This window comes from Neophocaena asiaeorientalis, unplaced genomic scaffold (assembly GCF_003031525.2).
Source record: "Neophocaena asiaeorientalis asiaeorientalis breed wild unplaced genomic scaffold, Neophocaena_asiaeorientalis_V1.1 scaffold134, whole genome shotgun sequence".
In the NCBI taxonomy this organism is placed as follows: domain Eukaryota; kingdom Metazoa; phylum Chordata; class Mammalia; order Artiodactyla; family Phocoenidae; genus Neophocaena; species Neophocaena asiaeorientalis.
The window spans coordinates 7,439,923-7,461,024 of record NW_020185339.1 but is presented as its reverse complement, the minus strand read 5'-3'; the positions used below and the strand labels follow the sequence as shown (position 1 = coordinate 7,461,024).

The following is a 21,102-nucleotide window of genomic DNA, read 5'->3' as shown; positions in this document are numbered from 1 at the left end:
GGATGGCGCTCTACAAATTCCTGGGATTCTTCCTCTGTGCAGCTCTCTCCAGTCCCTCCCAAGCTAGCTGCTCTGGTTTCTCTGGACCCTCAGTTCTGTGTCCTCAACTTGGGGTGCCTTACAGCTCCCTCTGTATTCTCCCTCCTTAGACTATAGCCTGGAAACTCTGAAAATCCCAAGACTGACCTCATTTTCTCCATAACTTTCCTTTGTTGCCTACTGTCAGTCGTTCTCAAAACCATATTTTTTCATGTAATTAGTCTGTGTTTTTGATTGTTTCAAGTGAGAGGGTAAATCGGGTTCCTGTTATTTCAACTTGGCTATAAGTGGAAGTCTGAGTTATACAGTTTTTTAAAATTTTGTTTAATTTCTAATATGGAAAGTAATGATAGATGTAACTGTCATAAACAAAAGCTCTTTGGGGGTCCTCAGTAATTTGAAGAGTGTAAAGAGTTCCCAAGATCAAAAAGTTTGAGAACCAGTGGCCCAGGCCATCATTTCCCAGTGCTCCTTGAGATGTTAGTGGTTCCATGGACAACTAATTCAGGGCAAGGCTTTCTTCAAGTTAAAACAGACTCCTCAACTACAAGATCTCAAGGCCTTCAATCTGCTAGCATGCAATGTGAATCTACAGGAACATAGATAGATGGCTGTAACGCTCCCTGAACTTAATTGTTCATGAAGACTTTTTAGAACTAGAGTTGCCAGCAGTCCTTCCTAAATATACCAGACCACCACAAGGGGCTGAAAATATCCCAAGTGGGTCATTTTTAAAACAAATGCAGCATGCAGCACTTTAATATCACATTTGGATTACTTTGGGGCTACTCTATTGACTTACCTCCAAATGATGAAAGTGGTTCCTCCGAGAACAGAGCCTGCCCAAAGCCAAATTCCCTTTTCCACTCCTAGAACCACTGGAAGCTAATTTTATAGTTTTGGAGTAGCTGTTTTGCCATGGCTTCCAATTTAAGAATAAATTTAATTCTGAAAGGGGGGTCTAAACTTTATCAGGCAGAAATTTCAAATTACCAGGTACCTGGCAACTTCATGTAGAGTATTTTCCTATCAGATATCTATTAGCATCTCCAGTACAATTTGGGAAACATAGTTGAATGGGAAATGTTGGCTCTGTGTGGGAACAGTTACAACATTCTGGTTATCTACAGCACTGAAAAATTTAGTGGATAAAAAGGCATTTTTGTTCACAGATTTGCAATTTAGAACTCAACATAACTCACTTTGCTCCACTGGGTGTCAGCTGGGATGGTTCAAAAACTGGGGACTGGAATAGCCTGAAAGCTTACTCACTCATATGTCTGTTAGTTGATACTGGCTGATGGGGAAGATCTTAGCTGAGGTTATGGCTCTAATACTTACATGTGGCCTCCCCATGTAGTCTGGGCTTCCTCAAAACATGGTGGCTGAGTTCCAAGAGTAAGCATCTCAAGAGAAAGAGGCAGGCAAGAGCTGTGTTGTCTTTTCTAACCTAGCCTGGTCCATTATACTCTGTTAAAAATGAGTCACTATGACCCTTATTCAGAGAAAGGGGAATTAGACTCCATCTTTTGTTGGAATGTCAAATAATTTCTGCATGTGTTTAAAACAACCACAGAAAAAAATCAGAACTTACTCCGTAAATCTTCTTCAGTTCAGCCCAGTCCCTTTATTGTTAACTTCCCCAGCCTGCTTACCAAAAAGACCCTCCCCTCTCCCACGGTGAAACTTGCCTTATGGAACATGTGAAGTATTCAAGGCTAGATATAAATAACCATGAATTCTTTCACCTGGTACACCGTCAACTGACCTTTTCCTACCATGTTTCTGCTTTTTTTTTTTTTTTTTCTTTTGAGGTCATATAAGATTAAGATGTATTCATAGATTAGGCTGGTTCAACTTTACAAATACACATTACAGACTAATATCACACCCTGCCGCTGAAAAATAAAGGGTTGGATTGAGTCTGGTAATGAACTAAAAGTTTCTGGAGAAATAATGAAAATATACCTTATATAGTCTGATATTCCTTTTCTCCCTGAGCCAGCTGAATATGCCAGGACAATGCAGCATTTGCTAATTTTGCAGAATTGAGATTTGTGAGAAAAACACAAATCCTCAACCCAGTTTCTAGGATTAGTAATTCACTATCAGATGAGAGTGGGGAGTCTTTAAAAAGTCACACTGAGCCTCAGATTCTATAGTTTGTAGGTAGCTGTTTATAATGATCTTTAGATCGAGATAAATCGAAAGAATTTTTAAGTGTTTTAACAGTGTGCCTACCCTGGGTCAGCGTACCTTTCTGAGAAGCTTGTTAGGAAGGCTTCTGCGGCTCCACCCCTAGAGATTCTGCTTCTCTGGGGCCTAGGAATCTGCTTTGTAATACTCCCAGGTGACTCTAGTGCAGGTTGTCCAGGAGCCATGCTTTAGGAAACTGCTCCCAGCAAGAGAAGAGCAACCGCTGAGCTAGAGTGGGGCAGGCAGGCAGGAGTTCTGCACTGCTGAATTAATTGCCAGCTCTGAAGAGCCGCAATGGCGGGACCTGTTGCCTAGCAACCCTCACTCTGGAGGCACACTTGCCAGCTTAGAGAGAGCCATCTTTTCCAACAGCTGTAATGCAAACATTAACCTGGTGAGTCAACTGCTTAATGGGGTGGACTCTCTTTAACCAATAAAAATGAAGGTGGGGACCCAGATGATTTACCACTAACCGACATCACAGCACTCCTCCAAAAGGGTAATTGAAAGACACTGAACACTAAATTAAGCTGAAGTTTTATTTAAAACGTAAAAGAAATGGTTCTTGAAATGCTGATGAATAAAGCGAAAAGATATAGTGCTCTCTTCCTACTAGTCAGCTGGCCTAGCCAAGTACAGGGCAACATACAGTACTTAAGTACTGGTAGAATTTCACAGCAGTTTAGTGTTAGATTATCTGTGCTTAGATTATCTGGGTTCTGGGTTTGCGCCTCTACTGAGCATGAACAAGGGCTCCTGCCCCTTGGCCATAGCCAAATCCCTTGGGCCCAAAGTTTTTCGCATAGCATCCTACAAAAGAAAAGGGAAGAGTTAGTGCAAGTCCATTAAGCTTTGCCAGCATTGCTTAAGACTGATGTATCAACAGACATCCGTAAATTGAAAAAGCTGTTGGCTATGCCAAGAAGAGTTCAACTTATTTAAGGTGTAAAGTGTGCCATGTGGTAACTACGTTAAAGCTGCAAAGGTGAGTCCGAGTCTTCTGGTTCCCTAGTGTTCAGCTCGTGGTCCCAGCTGAGTTACAAGTATGCAAATCGGGCCAGACAAGTTATTTATTTGTCTGTGACCTTCATATATTCATATGCTTTGCTTAAAACATTAAGCTGAAAGAAGACTATTGTTTGTTTTTATTTGCAGGGGAGTTTTAAATGACTAGGAACTTAACTTACTGCATCATCAAAAATGTTCTGTGGTTTTTCTGTCATCTGTAAGCATCTCTAGATCTTTTATTTTCAGATACCCAGTGGCACTATCCCAGCTTTTCCCCATTTTCAGACTGCTTTTTGTCCTTTTTTTTTTTTTCCCCTGCTAGTGACATTTCCTTCACTAACAGCCAGTGTGAGATACCCATATGGACACCAACAACTGAAGTTAATTTTACCTTTACAATAGATTTCACCTTCTTTCTCAGTCAGAGTTGTTGACTCAAGACTCTTCCCACACTTGGCACATCGGAAGCAGTTTTTGTGCCAGGGCTGGAAGAGAGGAATGAGTAAGTTTAGATGCTGTGGCACAGTGGCTCAGGAAGATCAACCCAAAACAGAGTCCTGACTACTGTGGGTCAGCCCCAACTAGAAGGCTGAAACTGGACCCTCTACATTCTTGGTTGCCTGCAAAAGGGCTGAGTTCAGACTTCATCCACAGAAGACACGGACCGGACCGGGAGCTGTGCCACGGAAGGGCCGTTTCCCTAAGAGCTGTCTGAAACCTCGCCGCAAGCCCTGTGTGCTCCTTTGAAGACCGCCTCCTTTACGGTTGAGAACACTGCAGCTCAAAGAGGTGAAGTGGTTAAGCAACTTCTTCAAACCAAATTAGCATCAGGTGCCTTAAGTCACTGCTTTTTTGGGGTTTTTTTCCCTTTCACTACACTGAAGAACCTGCAGAGTCCAGGTTTGTTAAGTCTGCCCTTGACAGTTAACACCTTCAGGAGCGCCCCCTATGAAAACAAGGTTCTTTTAAACACAGATGTGATTTGTCAGATAACGGCATCACTTCAAAAAATTAATGATTCAGATGGAAATTCAGTTAAGAAAAAGTTTAATTCAAGCATTTATTTATAAGGCAGAGCACCTGAGTGGGCTGCAGAGGGGCCTGTGGGAGAAGGGTAGTGGAGAGTAGTCATCCGCTGCTATTAGCTCAAGACGGCACTTTACCTTTCCAGCTCCAATGATCTTCTCGGCAGCGTACACAGAATCCCCACATCTGGAACACTTCTCAGCACCTCCGTATTTCTGAGCAAATTTAGAAGTGTTTGGATTTGTCGTAGGCCTGTGAGGTTGAACACTTGTGGAAAGGGGAGAAAAGGAATTAGGCAAGATTTTCCAAAGGGCCTTATAAGCCTTACAAGGCAGACACAATGGCACTCTGGGACTTAATTGCTATACTGTCCCTTGGCTGGAGGCCTCCACAGGCCAGTACAGGGGAAAGAAGGAGGAAGAAATAAATCTCAGGGGCTGGCCAGTTATTATTTTAACCTATTTATGGGCTCATTATTGTTACAAAAAGACAGACAAGGCTCCAAACTTAAATGTCTGTCCCTCTGAATCTAAAATCAGAATTCATTGAATCCCCAGTGCTAACCTCTCCACTAAACAATTATGCTGTGTTTTATGAAAACCTACCATAGCACATATTTTCACCCCACATTCATATCATTATTATTATTATTCATATTACCACTGGAATCACAGCTAGCTTTTTACTTCACAGAAGATAGAAAAAAATCAGTAGTAACTTAAGCAGTTAAGTTCTGCACATAGGTCAGCTGACTTAGGCAGTAACTAGGAAAATTAAGTATGTTTTACAGATTACTTAATTCCCCAATATATTAGGGGAAGGTATGAATAAATTACATTTTTCATGGGAAAATATTTTACAAAGTTTGCCTATTACTCTGTGATCTGTTTATCTTTACTTTTTCTCTGTATAATATACTGTTTTTGTCAGTATTTACAGGTCACTAGGTAAACTTTGTTTTCCTGTCACTTTCTGTAATTTTTTTCCATTCAGTATGTAGATGTACCTACCATGCAGAACACCATTCTGGGCTCTGAAAAGATTTAAAGGCTTTCCTAAAGCCTTACAAGTAGGTTGAGCAGATAAGATGTGACAACAAGAGTTAGCACTCTGCAAAGGGTAGCTAAGTGTCGATTTTTCCTACTAGGAAAACAATTTTATCCTAGTTATATTTTATTAAATAGGTTACATACATATTTAAAATAAAGTGTTAATTTAGGAATACTGCCTTTTCATAAAGTTTATTCAAACTTTACATGTATCTTTAATATCTTCATCTCCACTATATCCATTTTTTAGTCATTTAATGGTTTTCTGCACTTCTACCTAAGTTGTTTAATATACAGCATTTCTTGAATCATATTTGATGTGTCCACTGGAAATTTTATTCTAAGCAACAAATACCAATTCCCAGTACTAATTCACAGGACCGAATTTTCCATTGTCCCTAATATGGGCATATTTTTTTAAAAATCTCCACAACCCACTGTATATATAGTCAGCCCTCTTTATCCACAAGTTGTGCATCCACAGATTCACCCGACCTCGGATCAAAAATATTCGAGAAAAAAATTCTGGAAAGTTCCAAAGAGGAAAACCTGCATTTGCCACACGCCAGCAACTATTTACATAGCACTTGCATGCTCAGATTTTATATCCGTGGGGTGTCCTGGAACCAATCCCCCATGGATACCAAGGGACACCTGTACTTACTTTTAAAAGTGATCTTTAAAAGCTATTCACAATGATATCCAACACTTGCAGTTAGGAGTTTTCCAAGAAAAATTTCCAAATCTGCCAATCATATTAAGAAGAACTTTATATGGATTATCTCCCACCTCCCTTCCAGCAACCTCAGAAGCCATGGTTAATTGCTACCTCATATGACAGATGAGGAAATAGGGGCTTACATTTAAATAACTTGCTGAAGGGCTAGAGAATTAGTAAATTGGTGAGCCTGAACTAAAAAATGCAGGTCTGCCTCAAGGAAGATGTTTCTGCCCACTCAGTGGTGCCTCTTCAAGAGATCCCCCCGAAGCTGTTTGGTCCCCGTAACTTTCACAATGACCATGTGCCATAAGGGCAGTCCAGACTGCAGGTACTCCCAGAGTAGTCATTAAGAGGGGCTTCTGGAAAAGGAAATCCCTACACCTGGTCCTGCAGGATGAGTAACATGTGGCCAGGCTAAGAAGGGGAAGAGGCAAGGACACAGATCAACACAGGCCAGCATAGAAGGTTGGCTAATTATTGGAGAATATGGAGAAGCAGGAGTAGGTAAAGAGGAGGGGCCATTGGTCTTTGTGACTTTAACCCATGGCCACAATTGCTGACTTACTTTTGGGGTCATGGATGAGTTTTGTTTGGGGGGAATGTGTACAGGTTTATGTGTTTGAAATAAAATCTTGGGAAACAAGAATAGATTTTAACAAGTTGGAAAGGGAGAGCAGAACAAGAACAATGAACTTTAACAAAGTCAGAGGTAAGCTGGGGTCCTGCAAGTGATGGCATGCAGCAATGAATGCGTCAGCCCTCGTACAACCGATGCCCAGCAAGGCACCACAGCTCAGAAAGTGAGTGTGGAAGAAAGAAGAGAACAGAGAGGTGGGCCTCGATGCAGGACAGCGCACAAGTATGCGGGCCAAAAGGACAAAAGTTCAAATCCTGGCTCTGCCACTTACCTGTTTGAGCTGAGCCTTAGTGTCCTATCTATAAGGTAGGGACAAAGTAACTCAACTCAGAGTTACTGTGAGGATTATATAGAATGAACATTAAATGTTCAGCAGACGTTGTTTCAGGCATACCATAATGCACTGTGCTTAAGATCATAAGCTTTGGAGTTACACTGGGTTAAGTTCCAGGCTCTACCATTAACTAGCAGTGTGACTTTAGGCAAATCACTTAATTCTCACTGTCTCACTTTGTTCTTGATTAAGATAGGAAACCCTACCTTATAGGGTTGTGAGGATTACATGAGCTACCATATATTATTGCATGGTGTCCAGTCTACAGTAAGGGCACAATTAATGGCCTTGTCCAAGGAAAGGCCCTCTTATTGGAGTATTACACAGTTTTGGCCTCTTCAATATAAAATGGATGAGGAAAATGTGAAGTTCAAATGAGGGAATTAGTCAAGAACAGGAATTAAATTCCACGTGAAGAAATCATGTCTCAACATGAATTACTAAGTGAAGCTTGGCAGATTTAGCACTTTACTTTGGTACCGAAACCTTTAAAATTTAGTAACACTAACCTCGTGGAATCAAATACAGGAAATAATTTCCATTTTTAAGTAAGAATTGTAAGCTAGAGAAAAGTAATTTCTTGGTGAGGAAACGCTCTTACGTGGAAGGGCTGACAGGAATTTTCACTGACTGCTTAACTGCACACGAGAAATGCATCTCATGATTCTGATGCTACATTTCTCCATCATTTGATTTCATGATGTCTGGTCTTTGAAGTGCTGTGAAATGGAAGTAAATTTAAACCACTTGCTTTTGACAACATCATAACTCCTTGATACACCTCATAATGCCAAAAATCGGGACTGGAAATCACTGCAATAATCAATAAGAACTTTGCCAGGTCCCAAACTGTCCATTATTTCAAGCTTAAAGAAGGGTCATTAGTTTATACGAGAAAATCTGAGTCATTGTCTTTGATTCTTTCAAGCTAAAAATCTGGAAACTCCCAGATTCCCGTTCACCAAGCAACATGAATTGCCACCATGCCTTCCTGAAGGTCACGTGGTCTTGACTCACCTCTCGGGCTTGATGCCCAGCCTCTCGCCCCGGTCCATGTTGAGTGTGCCCGCGCCCTGGCCGTACCCGTAGCCTTTCGGCCCGTACTTCTTTCCATAGCAGGATTTGCAGTAGATCTCGTCATCGTGAATTGCCACAGTTGTACTATCTAAATTTTTCCTGCAAACCACTGAGGGGGAAGAAGTTAGACTTTAAAAATATGCCAAAGATTGCCTTTTTCCTTAGAACAATGGTGGGGCTGACACAGGGCCTAGAAGAGGTAAAGGCACAGGCTCTCTCACATTCCTAGTTTATTCTCTGGTTCCCAAAAGCCACTGGAGAGCACCTGGACGGCTCGCTACCTGTGAGGACAATTTGCATTCCTCCATGGATACGATGGTCATTTCAGAAATACATTAGAATTTTAACATCCTGAAGCCTCAAACTTTTTAGTAGGATCTGCCCCCCAGACAAGAGGGAGAGAAGTTTCCAAGATGTCTATAATTACACGAACAAAAGGAACAAAACTAGCACTTTGCGGAACGCTCAATCTTTTTCATCCCCTTCATCCAAGTATTAAAGAACACAAGGGTAGGAGCGCCTTGGGCAAGCTGCCTCTGCAGACCCTCCTCCCCCAAAAGCACCCCCAGGGATAAAAACGGTTTTAAACCCAGAATTCTAGTCTTCATCAGTAGTCCAGAAGGGAAAAAGCAGTCTTCTTTCATCTCGCCACCGGCTTCTCCAGCAGTGATAAGTATGTCTGAAAATCGTCAAGTGGTTTAAAGTCTGCATTTGTTTTCCCTTCAGTCCCAAAGGAGAGCACATTCTTTCTTGATGGATTTCTTACCACATTTCCACGTATCCCACTTCATAAAACTGCCAAATGTCATCATGTTTTATCCAGACATTATTTCACTTTCTAAGACTTCAATTAAGCTTGAGAAAAAAAAGACTTGTGAGAGAGCTCACTGGAAGCACAATCGGGCAGCAGGAAACCCAAGATTAGTGCAGTAGAAAAGGGGATTCCCCCCGCCCCTTATTTAAAAGAGAGGGAGAAACAAAAAGAGGAAGGACAGAAAGAAGGGCAGGGAAAGGCGACTAGCTGGCTGCTTCAGAGTAGAGTTAAATGACGAAGTTTCTATTATCTTAGACTGAAGTCTTCTCTGGTAGAACAGAAATGACATCATCTACTTTGAACCTTGCTGTTGAGGTTCAAGTACTGAAATATATCTGCTTAAAGTTAACCTAAAATCGTACACTGCTGAAGAACAAACACCCTTAACAGACAGATTAAATAGAAAAACTGGTTTTAAACACATATTTATTAACCAGAGCAAGTTTAAATGTATGAGATTTTGACTAGAGAACCACCCCTTTCCCCCTAGGCCTCGTCCGTATTCTCTGCAGTAAAATTCTCCTAAGGTCTGCAAACTACTCTGAATTATTTCCTTAAAAGGCTTTAGTCAGCAGAGGCACGTATTAGGAAGGAGTAATAAAGATGACCAGTAAAGACCTTGACATTTAATAAACACTGACTTGATTACAGTGTAGACATCCTGGTTTAACCTAGAGGAAACTAAGAACAATTTCTCACGTATTTACATTTCCTCTTCGTTCACATACTCTCTTGGTTACAAAGCTGCTGAAAAATATGGATTCCTTTAAAAAAAATTAACTTCTAAGAGAAGAAATGGTTAAACCAAATCTGAGAAATGCTAGCTATTATGGAGGCGTACATAGCAAACATTCATATGTTGTATTTGTATTCTTCGTAACTGCAACTCTCTGTTGTCTGTTTCTGGTCGTCTGCAAAGCAGTTGCTGTATAAAAAGGTCCAGACACCTTAAATGCTGGTGCCTAGAAGGAGAAGGACAACTAAAATTTGTGAGGGAAACTCTTTCTGAAGATTATTCCTTAGCGTAACCAGACTTCTTTTTAACATAGGCAGTTTCTAACAGTAATTTTCACTGCACAGTACTCTAGATATAGCGGAGAGCTGCACAGACGGGTGGGTTCCTCACGTAACAAATCCTGCGTTCAAGAAAATTTTGTTATTTGAATCAGAAGCTGATTAATGTTGAGCTTCCTGAAGCAGCTACTCTCCTGTTTAAAGACTGAAGACTTGGTTGTCCTAAGAAGGAATCTGCCGGGGAGAGGGGGCTTCTCTCCTGTTCCCTTTCTCTCATTATCAGGTACTGACCATCACTGGAGCAGACGCCCACGTGCTGGTTCGTGGTCTGCCTCCCGTCTGTACCAGCCACTCCGGTAATTCTCTCTCTATAAACAACAGTAATTCCCCACCTGCTTCTGTGGGATTTTCATATCCTACGTTCCTTTCCCTCAAATTTAGGACATCAATAACAAGAAATAACTCTGAATATTCACTACTACTAGAGAAGACAGAATTTGAACTTCTAGACATGTGAATTTCACCTAACAGTGTGGCGAGAAACCAGCCAGTTAGGTTTCAAAGAGAAGGAGCACCGCCAGAATGAGAAAGCTGGGGCGGATGGGGAGTGAGCCGTTCGTTCAGGAATCGGAGCCAAGCCCCTGGGATGTGCCAGGAACTGTGCCGGGTGCCAGACTATAAACAACCCCGAGGTCTCGGTGAAGCGGGGGAGACAGACGTGACAACAGATAAAGTACAGGGGGTGCCAAGTGGAGGCGAAGCGCTACGGGGACCCAGAGGCCAAGGGTCTGGGTCGCCCCTGCTGTCCTTGCTGTGAGGCTGAGCGCTTGCACTATCCATGGGGACAGACAGGCAGAAACCACGGGGCTGCTAAAATCATCCTTGTTAACAAAACCAGTTTCTTCCTGAAATCGGTGAACTGAAGCTTCTGACACACGAGTTGTGTCCACGCGAGCGCGGGGGGAGACTCACTGCACAGGAAGCAGCAGCGGTGGAAGCTCCGGCCATCGCACTGCACCTCCTCTGCGTGGTACACAGTCCTCCCACAGGCCCCGCACTTGTTGCCACCTCCCCAGACGGGCATCCTGCAGGAAGACAGAATCGTTAGGACGGGCCCCTACTGTACGAGACGTCTCACACGCCCCCTGGAGGGCTTTTTACACCAGGGGACAGCAGACAGCGTTGGTTTCTTCATAACCTGCCCTGACCACATCTGTAAAAGACCTGCGTTCCTCCAAAGTAACCTCGTCTCACCTCCCAAATCACAGCCCTCACTAGGAAACGGGCTTGTCGTGCACAGGTTTTTTTTCTCCTACAGGACAAAGGACCTGCGTTTAGTACCACAGTGCAGGTCGCCAGGCACAAAACAGACTGCCGCCAGCACCCCCGGGAGCTGAGAAAGCAGTGTAGAGAGTGGAAAGGCCAACGCTGCCCACGCCCGCCCTCCAGTCGAAATGAACTGGTTTAAGGCCCAGCTGAAGAACTTACACTTGGGTGGAGGTTTTTACATGTTTCATTCATTGTAACATCACCAGATTCTTAACCATAGAACATACACGAGCTATGACACACTTCTAGGGAGGAGGGAAGTGCTGGACGGCCCGGCAAGATTAAGCTGTATATTTTCTGCTCAAGTTATGAGAGATGATAGCATAAACACTTGTTTCTCTGACTAGCACAACTGCATGGCTGGAGCCTGGGAGTAACCACAACGAACACCCATCCAGATGGCTATCATTTAAGTTTCTGTGCTTCACTAATCCCAGTGTCCTGAAGTCCAGCCGACAGTTGGTTTTCCCTCTCTGGTGGGCCTGTCCGTCCACACAGAATAGGCTACCAAGTTGCCTTCCTGGCAAAATGAATTGTTTGTTTACTGTGTCCGAATAACCTCTGAGCAGTGTGGCCTGGGGATAGAACCGGAAGTTTAAGTCCTTGGCTATCTTGCTGTGATGTAGGGCAACGTGCTCTAATCTCCTTCGCAATGAACTGGTATACCTGGACCCAGTTTACAGCGCCTAGTTCTGAATGGCCAGTGTGCTCAAGTGCCTTTGCCAGTACAGAAAGTTGTCCTGCAGAGACAGCGTGTTATGTCAGACCTGCCCTGAGTGGTATCTAAAAACACAGTAGAAGAATTCCTTTCATCCCCACCATCATTTCCAGACTTCCCTTTGCTGAGTGCCATTTGCAGCCCTTGTCTGTTGCGTCTCCTTGGATGAGCTGCTGCCTCTCTAGTCAACAGCTAGCTAAGAAGGCTGAGATGTCCTTACTAACTCAAGTCTGGCTAGAAAAAAAAAAAGGGACAAGGACAGCTGCTAAGCAAAAGGCTGAAGAATCTTCAGTCCTTAAGATAAAAAGGAGGGTGGAGAAAATTCCTATCCCACTTGCCCATCCTACACCGTTTCGACAATCCAGAACACAATGACTCCCTAAACACTGAGATGAGGCCTTTACACAAGAAAGATTGACAGAATTAACCACTGTGTTGGGCACCCTTCTGGGGCACAGCCTTCTCTGGCGCCTCTTCTGGTAATACTTCCCCCAGATTTTCTCGAGGGCAGCCACCATCTCTTTCTTGGCACACGTGGTTTAGAGAAGTACTTATTAAAATGTGGTCTCCTGGTGACAGTCCACTGTGCTGGCTACCAATTCAAGACAACATTCAGAGAAGCGTTTAGAAAGTTTTCTACAGTTTTATGCCACAGCAATCAAGAGCATGATCAGTGGGCTCGTCCTGTTGGACAGAGGACAGTCGGATAATCAGTGTGTATTTGGAAATTAAAAAGAATGGTCCTTTGCCACAGATAGTTGGAGAAGCACTAGTTTAGAGGGTGTGACTCTACCCTCAATTCCAGGGCTGGACCTGCGATGCATCACTGCAGTCAGATGAGTGCATTCCCCCTCCTGCCATGGCGACTGGTTTAGGAATGGGCACAGGACCCCAAGCCGGTTCAATGGAAGTTAAACCCGGCCTTGGGTTTAGAACTGTGCCAGTGCAGGAGTGGAGTTGTTAGCAGCTGTCTGGAAGGAAAGAACCTAAGAAGGAAGCCAGCACAAAGGAAAACAGAGACTAGTTTAGACAGTCTTTAGCCGCGCCTTGTTGTATCCCGTGCTCTTCAATTATATGAGCCAATAAATTCCCCTTTTTAAGCCTTGGGAGATAGAGCCCCTGGTCCTAGAAACAAACAGGAACGACACACAAAAAGACCTGACTGATACGACTAGTTATCGCTACGTTGTTGGCCTCAACTTGCAAAAAGCCTGTTTCCCTTGTTCAGACAGGAACAGAGTCATTTCTAGGGTCCACAAACGTTACCAGGCTCCTGTGAAGGCATCCATATAGGATCGATATCCAGCAACAATGGAATATACTTGCAAACTTTTCTTTGGTAGTTGCATAAATCTCTTATTCCTGCCCCTGGAGACTGGTGCTCCATTGTTTAAATCCAGTGAAACTTGAGCCCGGCTATAGAACCTGACACAAAACTTGGTTTCAGCGCCTGCACTGGCTTGAGTTTGGAGGGCAGTTAATGATATTGACTTTGCCCCATGGCTCCAAAGCTACCCGTGTTCTGGAATGCTCACAGATACAACAGACATCTGCTGGAAGTATCCCATGATTTCTGAGGAAACCAAACAGCAAACCCAGACTTGCAGGTAATGACATCACAGTGACTTAAAATCAGATCCCAACCATCAACAGCCCAGCTGGCTTTTAAAATACTTTTATCATCAAGGCATTTCTCATCATGTTAGAAAGGGTCATCGTACCACCAGCCCGTATCATAATTACTTTGGAGCAATCACCAATAAGGAGCCAGACTTTCTATCAAGACAAACACTATCCTCGGTTGTCTCTAAATAACATTTAAAAAAACACTATCCTCGGTTGTCTCTAAAACATTTAACAAATAAAAACTAACTCATCACTCTGTGTTACTCTCTCTCTATGATAGAGCAACTTGGACTTTTAAAAAAGGAAGAATATCTTCCCTTTCCTTGTGTAATTCAGGGTTGAATTCACCCCTTGTAAAGTCAAGTCTGATTCTTACTGTACTTGCCACGCCAGCCAAATGTGAATAGGTCATCTTTTCGGGAAACACCTATCCAATACCTTTTCAGCTTACCATTTTAAGAGCTTCCTTCCTTTGTGGGTGGGGACCGCAGCTCTATCTTCTCCCACACCATCAACCAGAGTGCTTGGCATATGTCAAAATATTTCATTTCTATTGTTTTAAGGAATCCTTCCTTTTTCAACTTGTCTTTACTCTTCCCAATTTGATCTTATGCTTATAAAGACAAAGGTAGCACTGCCCTACTTCTCTGTCACATTCTTGGATTCTCAGTAAAATTTCCAAGTCATTACCTTTTTAAAAGTTCCACTCAGTTTAAAGGCTTTCCTAAGGATTTCTGAATAACCCTCTCTGTGGGCCAGGCTAATGGTGTAATAGAGTATCCTCAGAAAGCTTCAGATGGATTTACGTTTTATTTTTTAAGCAGGATAGTGGGTAGTTGGGTGTTCCTTATGTTATTCTCTATCTTGTATGTCTGAAATATTTCATAATGGAAGGAAAGGAGGGAAGGAAGGAAGGAAAGGAGAGATAGAGGAAGACACTGATTTAGACAGACCTGGGTTAACTTCACTATTATAATGGTTGTGCAATGTTGGGCTTAATTTTCTTATCTGCAAAAAAGGGGGGAAAGGTAACTCTCCCTACCTCACAGAGATATTGTGAAGATAAGACACAGTAAATAAACGCCTTGGCAGACATCCAGTAACTGGTGGCTTGAAGATGGGAGGGGCATCTCATGCGGTCCATCCTGCCATCAGTACTCCTATAGGAAACCCACTGACTAGCATCTATAGAACACAGCTCAGAGCAACAAACAGTAAAGGAAAAAGTTATCTGATTAGTCACTCATAAACCTTTCTCTGGAACATTACAATGCACTGCAAGTATAACAACAGTTGCACTTGCGGGGACTAAGAAATGAAGTTCAAATTTACACTTTTAGGGTGAACCCCTATGCGTGTCTGCTGAATTTGGCAGAGGGAAATGGGACCATCTTCCATTTCTGTCACTCCTAGCATTGCTATGCATATATTAAAAAAAAAAAACATACACACAAAAACCCAAAGCTTCATTTTTCCCACAAGCCCTTGGCTGCACTACTCCACAACAGCTGACATTAATCACAGCAAACTGGATTTGCACTGAGCAATCTGGGCTGCATGCCTTTCCCCGATCCTATGCATTAATTTACAAAATGGTTAAAAGGAGAAATAAAACCCCACGTTACATACACCTCGCAAAAGAGGCCAAACATGGACCAATTCAGTTTTTTTGTCTTGTTCTTTGGTTCTCATTGCCTGAAAGAGCTCCAGCACTAGGATTTATCCACCGTGTTGGATTAAAAAGCTTGGTTTACATCCAAACACCTATGTGCAGTTTCTCTTTGCTGCTTCTCCCCAGTCTAAGACACCACCCAGAATCAGTAAGACTTAGCCCAAGAAGAAAATTACTATAGTCTAAATCTGAGTCACCTTGCGGTAAAGTTAGCTCATACTCTAGATAACCAATGACCACAGGGATCATTCTCCCCACCTGTGCTGCGCCGACTGCCTTACTTTAGAATCTGAATGACTCAAACTCATGAATTTTGAGCCTATGTGCCGCCGCTTGTAATTTAAATTAACTGGTCTGATGCCGAGTGAATCCGTCTATAAACCCAGATTCTAAATGCTTCCAGAAGATTTGACATCTTATGACTACATGCAGGGCTTTGTTATTATACAGAATCTTTGTTATTATGCTATAACTTCCCAAAAGGAGAATCTACTATAAACCAGTTTCATCTTGAGCCACATCCAGAGGGGGTCACTTGTTAAAGAATATGTAACTGTCCCCAATTACAATGATTTTTAAAGGGGCCAGAGTTTGAGAGCTGTAATTAATTGGAAATTAAGCTGCACTCAATGCCCATTCTAGAAAGGTTTTCTTCTGCAACGCAAACTACCTGCTTAGTCTACTTCCCTTATCTGAGTGAATACCACTGAGCCAAGGATAGGACTCTCTGTGTCTTAGTGATGGGCTCCAAGTTCCATTTGGCTTCTTCTACCAAAGGTAAATCCTCAAGCTGGTCTTCAAGAGAGTTCGGCCTCAGGATGAACTAAGAAGATGGATTTTGGAGTCCACACAGTCTCATTTCCCTCATATGCAAAATAAGGGTAGCAGAACCTTTCTTTCAGAGTTGTTAAGAAAATGAGATGAGAAAATGCTTACAGTTGGCATTCAATTATTGGCCGCCTTTATCATCAGTATTTAGCAATGTTCAGTCTTTGTTATCAATACTTATCTTCTCCTACCCACCTCAGTCCATCCATTCCTTCATTATGTCCCTAATCCCTCTACATCAGGAAAACTGACTTACCTCCCTCCCTCCCACCCTCATCCAGCTAACTCCCGACTTCATTTCTGAACCTCAAGTAATTCTTCCAGGGTAGGGGCAGCTAATAAACACTGTAATGCTGTACTGTTTATGAAGCTCTCCTATAAATCTATTAATTCAACATCTTATAAGGCATATCCTGGGTTGGGAGCTGAGGATAAAAGGGTAAAGGAAGGGTGCCTGTTTCTCAGGGAGTTCTACTTTGGTGGTAGAAGTATGTAAACAAATAACAGGAAAGTAACCCAAATCACAGAAGCGTGTAGAAGGGGCTTTGGGAAGTCTGTATGGTCTATTGATGGAGGGATGCCAAAACAGTTTCATCTTATTGATTGATTGATAGTGGGTTCCTGGAACTATGGTGGAAAAGATTCTGGAGACCAGTCAAGGTTCCACATTAAAGATCATTGGGGTTAATAATGTCTGCCATAGAAACTGCAGTGCACGCACCACCTCTAAGACATTCCAGGGATAAGAGAAAGAGTGTGGAACTCAGAATGAGACAGATGTAAGCTTGCAAGTCAGTTACCAGCTCTGTGATCTTGGCCAAGTTCCTTAACATCTGAGCCTCCACGTCTTCAGCTATAACTTGGAAATGGATGAGCGCTCTGCCGTAGGATGGCTGGTTAACGAGATAACATTCGTAAAGTACCTGGCAGAAGCCTGTACTCCACAAATATTGGTTTCCTTTTCCTTCAGGAGCGCTAGGGGGCCGGATTATGGTTACCAAACGTTCAGCGGTTAAGGGACTTGCTCAGGTCACTGACCTCCAAAGATGCAGATCTAGGCTCAACCACTCATGTCTGACTCCAGAACCACAAGCTGTCCCCCAAACTCCCATATCTGATTGAAGGGTCGAGAACATTCAAACCACCTGAGCGTGATCAGTCCTTGAGCTATCAACTTACACGCAAGAACACCTTCCTCTCTGGCCAGTCTTCATCCACCCACCTAGCAGTTAGCAAGTGTCCTCTATGTGCTAATCGCATACCCAAACTGCTACTTTCAACCACAAAGTACTCTCTACCAGTCCTCTCTGCCAACTGAAGTCCATCCTCCTACTGGGGGAAGCCTCCCTTCTATCTAATAAGCTGTCCTTTGTGTACCTCACCCTCACCATTCATTAGTAATTCTGTATCCTGTTGCCACTCATGTCTTCAACTCGGAGGACACCTTGACCCAGATTTGGAGGCTGTCAAATCACACATTAGAACACAACTGCGCTCTCAGCTCGGGCACCCTGACCTCCACCTGCCAGCCTCAGATAGCCACAATCTGTGCAAACTACGAGCTATTCAATTATTCAAACAATTTAATGTTTGTGTGATTTTTACATGGAGTCAGACTGAGACTTATATGCCAAGACTACTGTTTATTTGCCAAAAGATCTTAGGCTGGTTATCTGATCTGTTCGTTTTCTCATTTTAAAAACGGAGATACTGCTTATTTATATCGTAAGGCAGTTTTGAGACTGAACAATACCTGTAAAGTACTTCGAATCATGCCTACCACATGATAAATAACAGTAATTAGAAATACGTAAAGCTTACTATACCTATGTTAAGTAGTCTACTTATATGAACTTAATCCTCATAACAGCGGAGGTAGGCATTATCATTATCCTCACTGCATGGGTGGGAAAGCTGAGGTATAGATTATTAAGTGGCTCATAACTGTAAAACCAAAACACAATTACCAATTCAACTCAAAAATACCAGAGAAATTCAAATAGACTATACTGAGTTTGACTGATGTTTCACTAAAACTAAAACACTGCTAGCAACACAAATACAGTAGTGACTGATGTGGCTCTAGCACAAGTTCTTTTAAATTGGGTATTTTCTGTCCTGCTGTGGGAGGTATGCAGATTTGCTTCTGTCTTCGCTTTCCTCTTCTGGAGGAGAAGCCACCATGAAACCTAACTGGGAAGTCATATGGCCCTAATGTATTAAATGGTATGTGTCCTCTTATTAGTCAAGGACAATTAGTAGTACTGTTGGTACAAACAAAACAGCAAGGAACCTGATATCCTTTGCAAATGACTCACAATATACTTTTGCTTCTTCCTCTAAGACTTACACTAAAATGTACAATTTTTATAATCAGAATTTGTGCCTGGCTCCTCCACAGTCCAGTTTGAGAAAACTCCCGTAAGTCAGTCAGGGTTCTTAACCTGGGGTCCACAGATTCCTTGAAATTCTGGGGATCGCTGAACTTGGTACCATGTACTTTATTTTATGCACCTAAAACAGTTTGAGAAGGGGTCCAGAGGCTTCACCAGACTGCCAAAAAGTTCCATGACACAAAAAAGTTAGGTATTACCATCCTAGGTAATCAAGACCCCAAGTGTAGGGAACCCCACCCAATAGAACACAAGGGATGCCGTGCAAATACCAGCCCAGGAAATGATACAGTTGAGGAAACTTGTGAATATCTGCAAAGGGAAGAAAGCTGGCCTCCAGGCAAGGCCTAGGCAATACTGTTCAGAGTCAGCGATCTTCTGGAAGAGGCTTTCACTGATAGCTGTTTCCCCCTATATTCAACAAAGTGCAGAACAGAGTCTAATTACAAGGAACCTCTCCCAAAACTGGGCTGGGTTTTATACAAGGAACAGCATGCCTTCCGAGAACCCCTGCAAGGTATGTGCTATTACACCCATTTTACAAGATGAGGTAACTGAGACCAGAGAGTAAAATAACTTGCCTAAGGTCATCAAACCAGTGGCTGCTGAAGCTGGGATGTGAATTTGGGCCCAACTGGTCAGTCCTGTCCTTCTCACCATGCTATGCCTCCTCTCCCGCTGTGGGCTTGCTCTCCCCTGCTCATCTGATTTACCTGATTTTTGACAGAGAAGAAAAATTAGAGGCCCAGATGTCCACATTTAGTGGTGGTGTCAAGGCTGGACCCAGGCTTCTAAAGCTCATTTATTACTGCCCCCTCTAATCTATGCCAACATTCTTGCTATTTTAGTATAAAATACAGTTTCCTCAAAATCCAAGTGAGTTGGCAATTTCATCAGGACAGACCTCCAATGAGTACTGCTTTCAGCCCAGTATTTGGCATATACCAGTATCAATCAATATTCGTGAATACATTTGGAGGAATCCATTAAAAAAACTCATAATAGAAACTGTAGATCAAATCTGCTAATGTTTCTGTTGCTTGAGTCCAATTAAATCTTTCTTCTCTACAATTGCAATCTTACTCATTCCTTCATTCATTCATTCAATTAACCAACATTGGCTCTGGTCCAATGGTGTGTTTAAGACACCCAAGCCAAGCACTGTGAATTTCAAAGACTCATGGGATACAGACCCCCGTGTCTACCTAACTTCACTCTGAAAGAGCAAAGGAAACGAATCCAGGGTAAAAAGAACCTTGAGAAATATTGGTAAAGTATAAGTGGCAGTCAACTTCAGAGGGCAATGACCAAGGAGACTGTGGAGGGAGACCACAAAAGACTTAATAAAATTTGTTCTCGTTTGGTATGCAGTTTTTAACGTATGTGCAACTCACCCTTTAGGAATCCATTGCCCATCTTTCCTGAAAATTTGAGTCAAATTATAGCCAATTCTGTGGCTGTCCTATTTGAATTCTTGGCATTTTTTTATAAGTAGAGTTTTAAAACAGGTTAACTAGAAAAGTTAAGAACTAAAGAGACCATTTTTACTGCCGAGTTAAAAAAACTACCCAAAATAAAAAGTATTTATAAAAGGAAAAGGAAAAGGAAAAAGTCTGGTCTGCAGACTGCAAATAAAACAGGTTGAACATTTGGGGTAACCATTTAAAGAAATATCGTTCTACAAACGTCCTGGCTGGGTGGGGGGGGGGCGGGCAGGGCAGACCAGACGTGGGTGTCTCCTGACTCAGAAAACCCACCCTGCCCCCCCACCCCGGGGACTGCCTACGTGGAGCTCTGGAACCGAGGACGTGATTTGCAGGACCTGTTGCAGAATTTACAACCAAGCATTCTTGCTTTCCCGGTTTGTACCTGAATGGTAGAAAGTTCCGGAAAAAGCTGGGAGTGATCAATATGACGTTTCACTGCTGTGCCTTCAACATTTAAGGTTCAGCCCTCGGTGGGCAGAGACCACCAAACAATGGGGATACCAGGAGCTCTGTACCGCAACAGGGGAAGGATTTCGGGCTCGACAGGCTGGGGGAGCCCCCTCAGCAACCCCCAGGGCTCCGAACCAGCTGGGAAGGTCGCCCTCGGCGTGCAGCACACTCGGGGCACAGGAGACCCCGAGACTCGGATCCCGCCCTCCCCTTTGCGAAGAGAGAACGCGCCACTAGAGGAGGGGGCCCTAGGCTACTAAAAGGCGGATTAGCAGCCCCGCGAAACTCTCGATCCCACCTCTCTCTCCCAGAGAAACCGGGATGGAGGTCGCGCACGATTATTTCTCTGCGCAGCGGACCCGGGATCCGAGAGCAGGGCTGAGGCGGCCACGGGGAACGGGGCAGGTGTGTGGAGATCGGGGCGCAGGGGTGAGGAGGATGGCTAGGGGGACCAGATGGGGACATCGGAGGATATGAGAGGGGGCGCCGGCAGGGCGGCCTCCGCATCCCAGGAGGCTGAGGGAACCCCCACCCCCGGGGTCGGCGGAGACGTCCGCACCTCCCTACTCACTCGAGTCGCAAGCAGCACCACGCACCGCGGGCAGAACTAGCGAGAAGCAGTCGGAGAGAGCGCGGCGGGAGTCCGGGAGCCAGGACGCAGGGAGCGCCGGTACCTTTTCAAGC

General features: G+C 43.5%; 1 protein-coding gene across 3 annotated transcripts; it reads right to left on the bottom strand.

Annotated features, from left to right (window-relative positions):
- Positions 1 to 2,760: 2,760 nt before the first annotated feature.
- On the bottom strand, positions 2,761 to 21,083 carry CSRP2 (cysteine and glycine rich protein 2). 3 transcript variants are annotated; one of them, XM_024737225.1, is made up of 6 exons: positions 20,990 to 21,083; positions 10,888 to 11,000; positions 8,028 to 8,196; positions 4,407 to 4,536; positions 3,635 to 3,728; positions 2,761 to 3,045 (listed from the first exon to the last, which is right to left on the bottom strand). In XM_024737225.1, exons 2-6 carry the CDS (start codon positions 10,997 to 10,999, stop codon positions 2,969 to 2,971), a joined length of 582 nt encoding a protein of 193 aa, XP_024592993.1. In that variant the 5' UTR covers position 11,000; positions 20,990 to 21,083; the 3' UTR covers positions 2,761 to 2,968. The 3 variants fall into 3 exon arrangements, with proteins under 3 accessions (XP_024592993.1, XP_024592991.1, XP_024592990.1); XM_024737223.1 differs by lacking the exon at positions 2,761 to 3,045 and having other exon boundaries at positions 3,061 to 3,728; positions 20,978 to 21,076; XM_024737222.1 differs by lacking the exon at positions 2,761 to 3,045 and having other exon boundaries at positions 3,062 to 3,728.
- Positions 21,084 to 21,102: the final 19 nt, after the last annotated feature.

Coding starts and splice junctions, on each gene's coding strand:
- CSRP2 (XM_024737222.1), bottom strand. CDS start 10,999: ATGCCCGTCTGGGGAGGTGGCAACAAGTGCGGGGCCTGTGGGAGGACT. Junction 8,197..10,887: donor CCGCTGCTGCTTCCTGTGCA/GTGAGTCTCCCC, acceptor CTTCCCCCTCAG/TGGTTTGCAGGAAAAATTTA. Junction 3,729..4,406: donor AGATCATTGGAGCTGGAAAG/GTAAAGTGCCGT, acceptor CCTCTCTTCCAG/CCCTGGCACAAAAACTGCTT.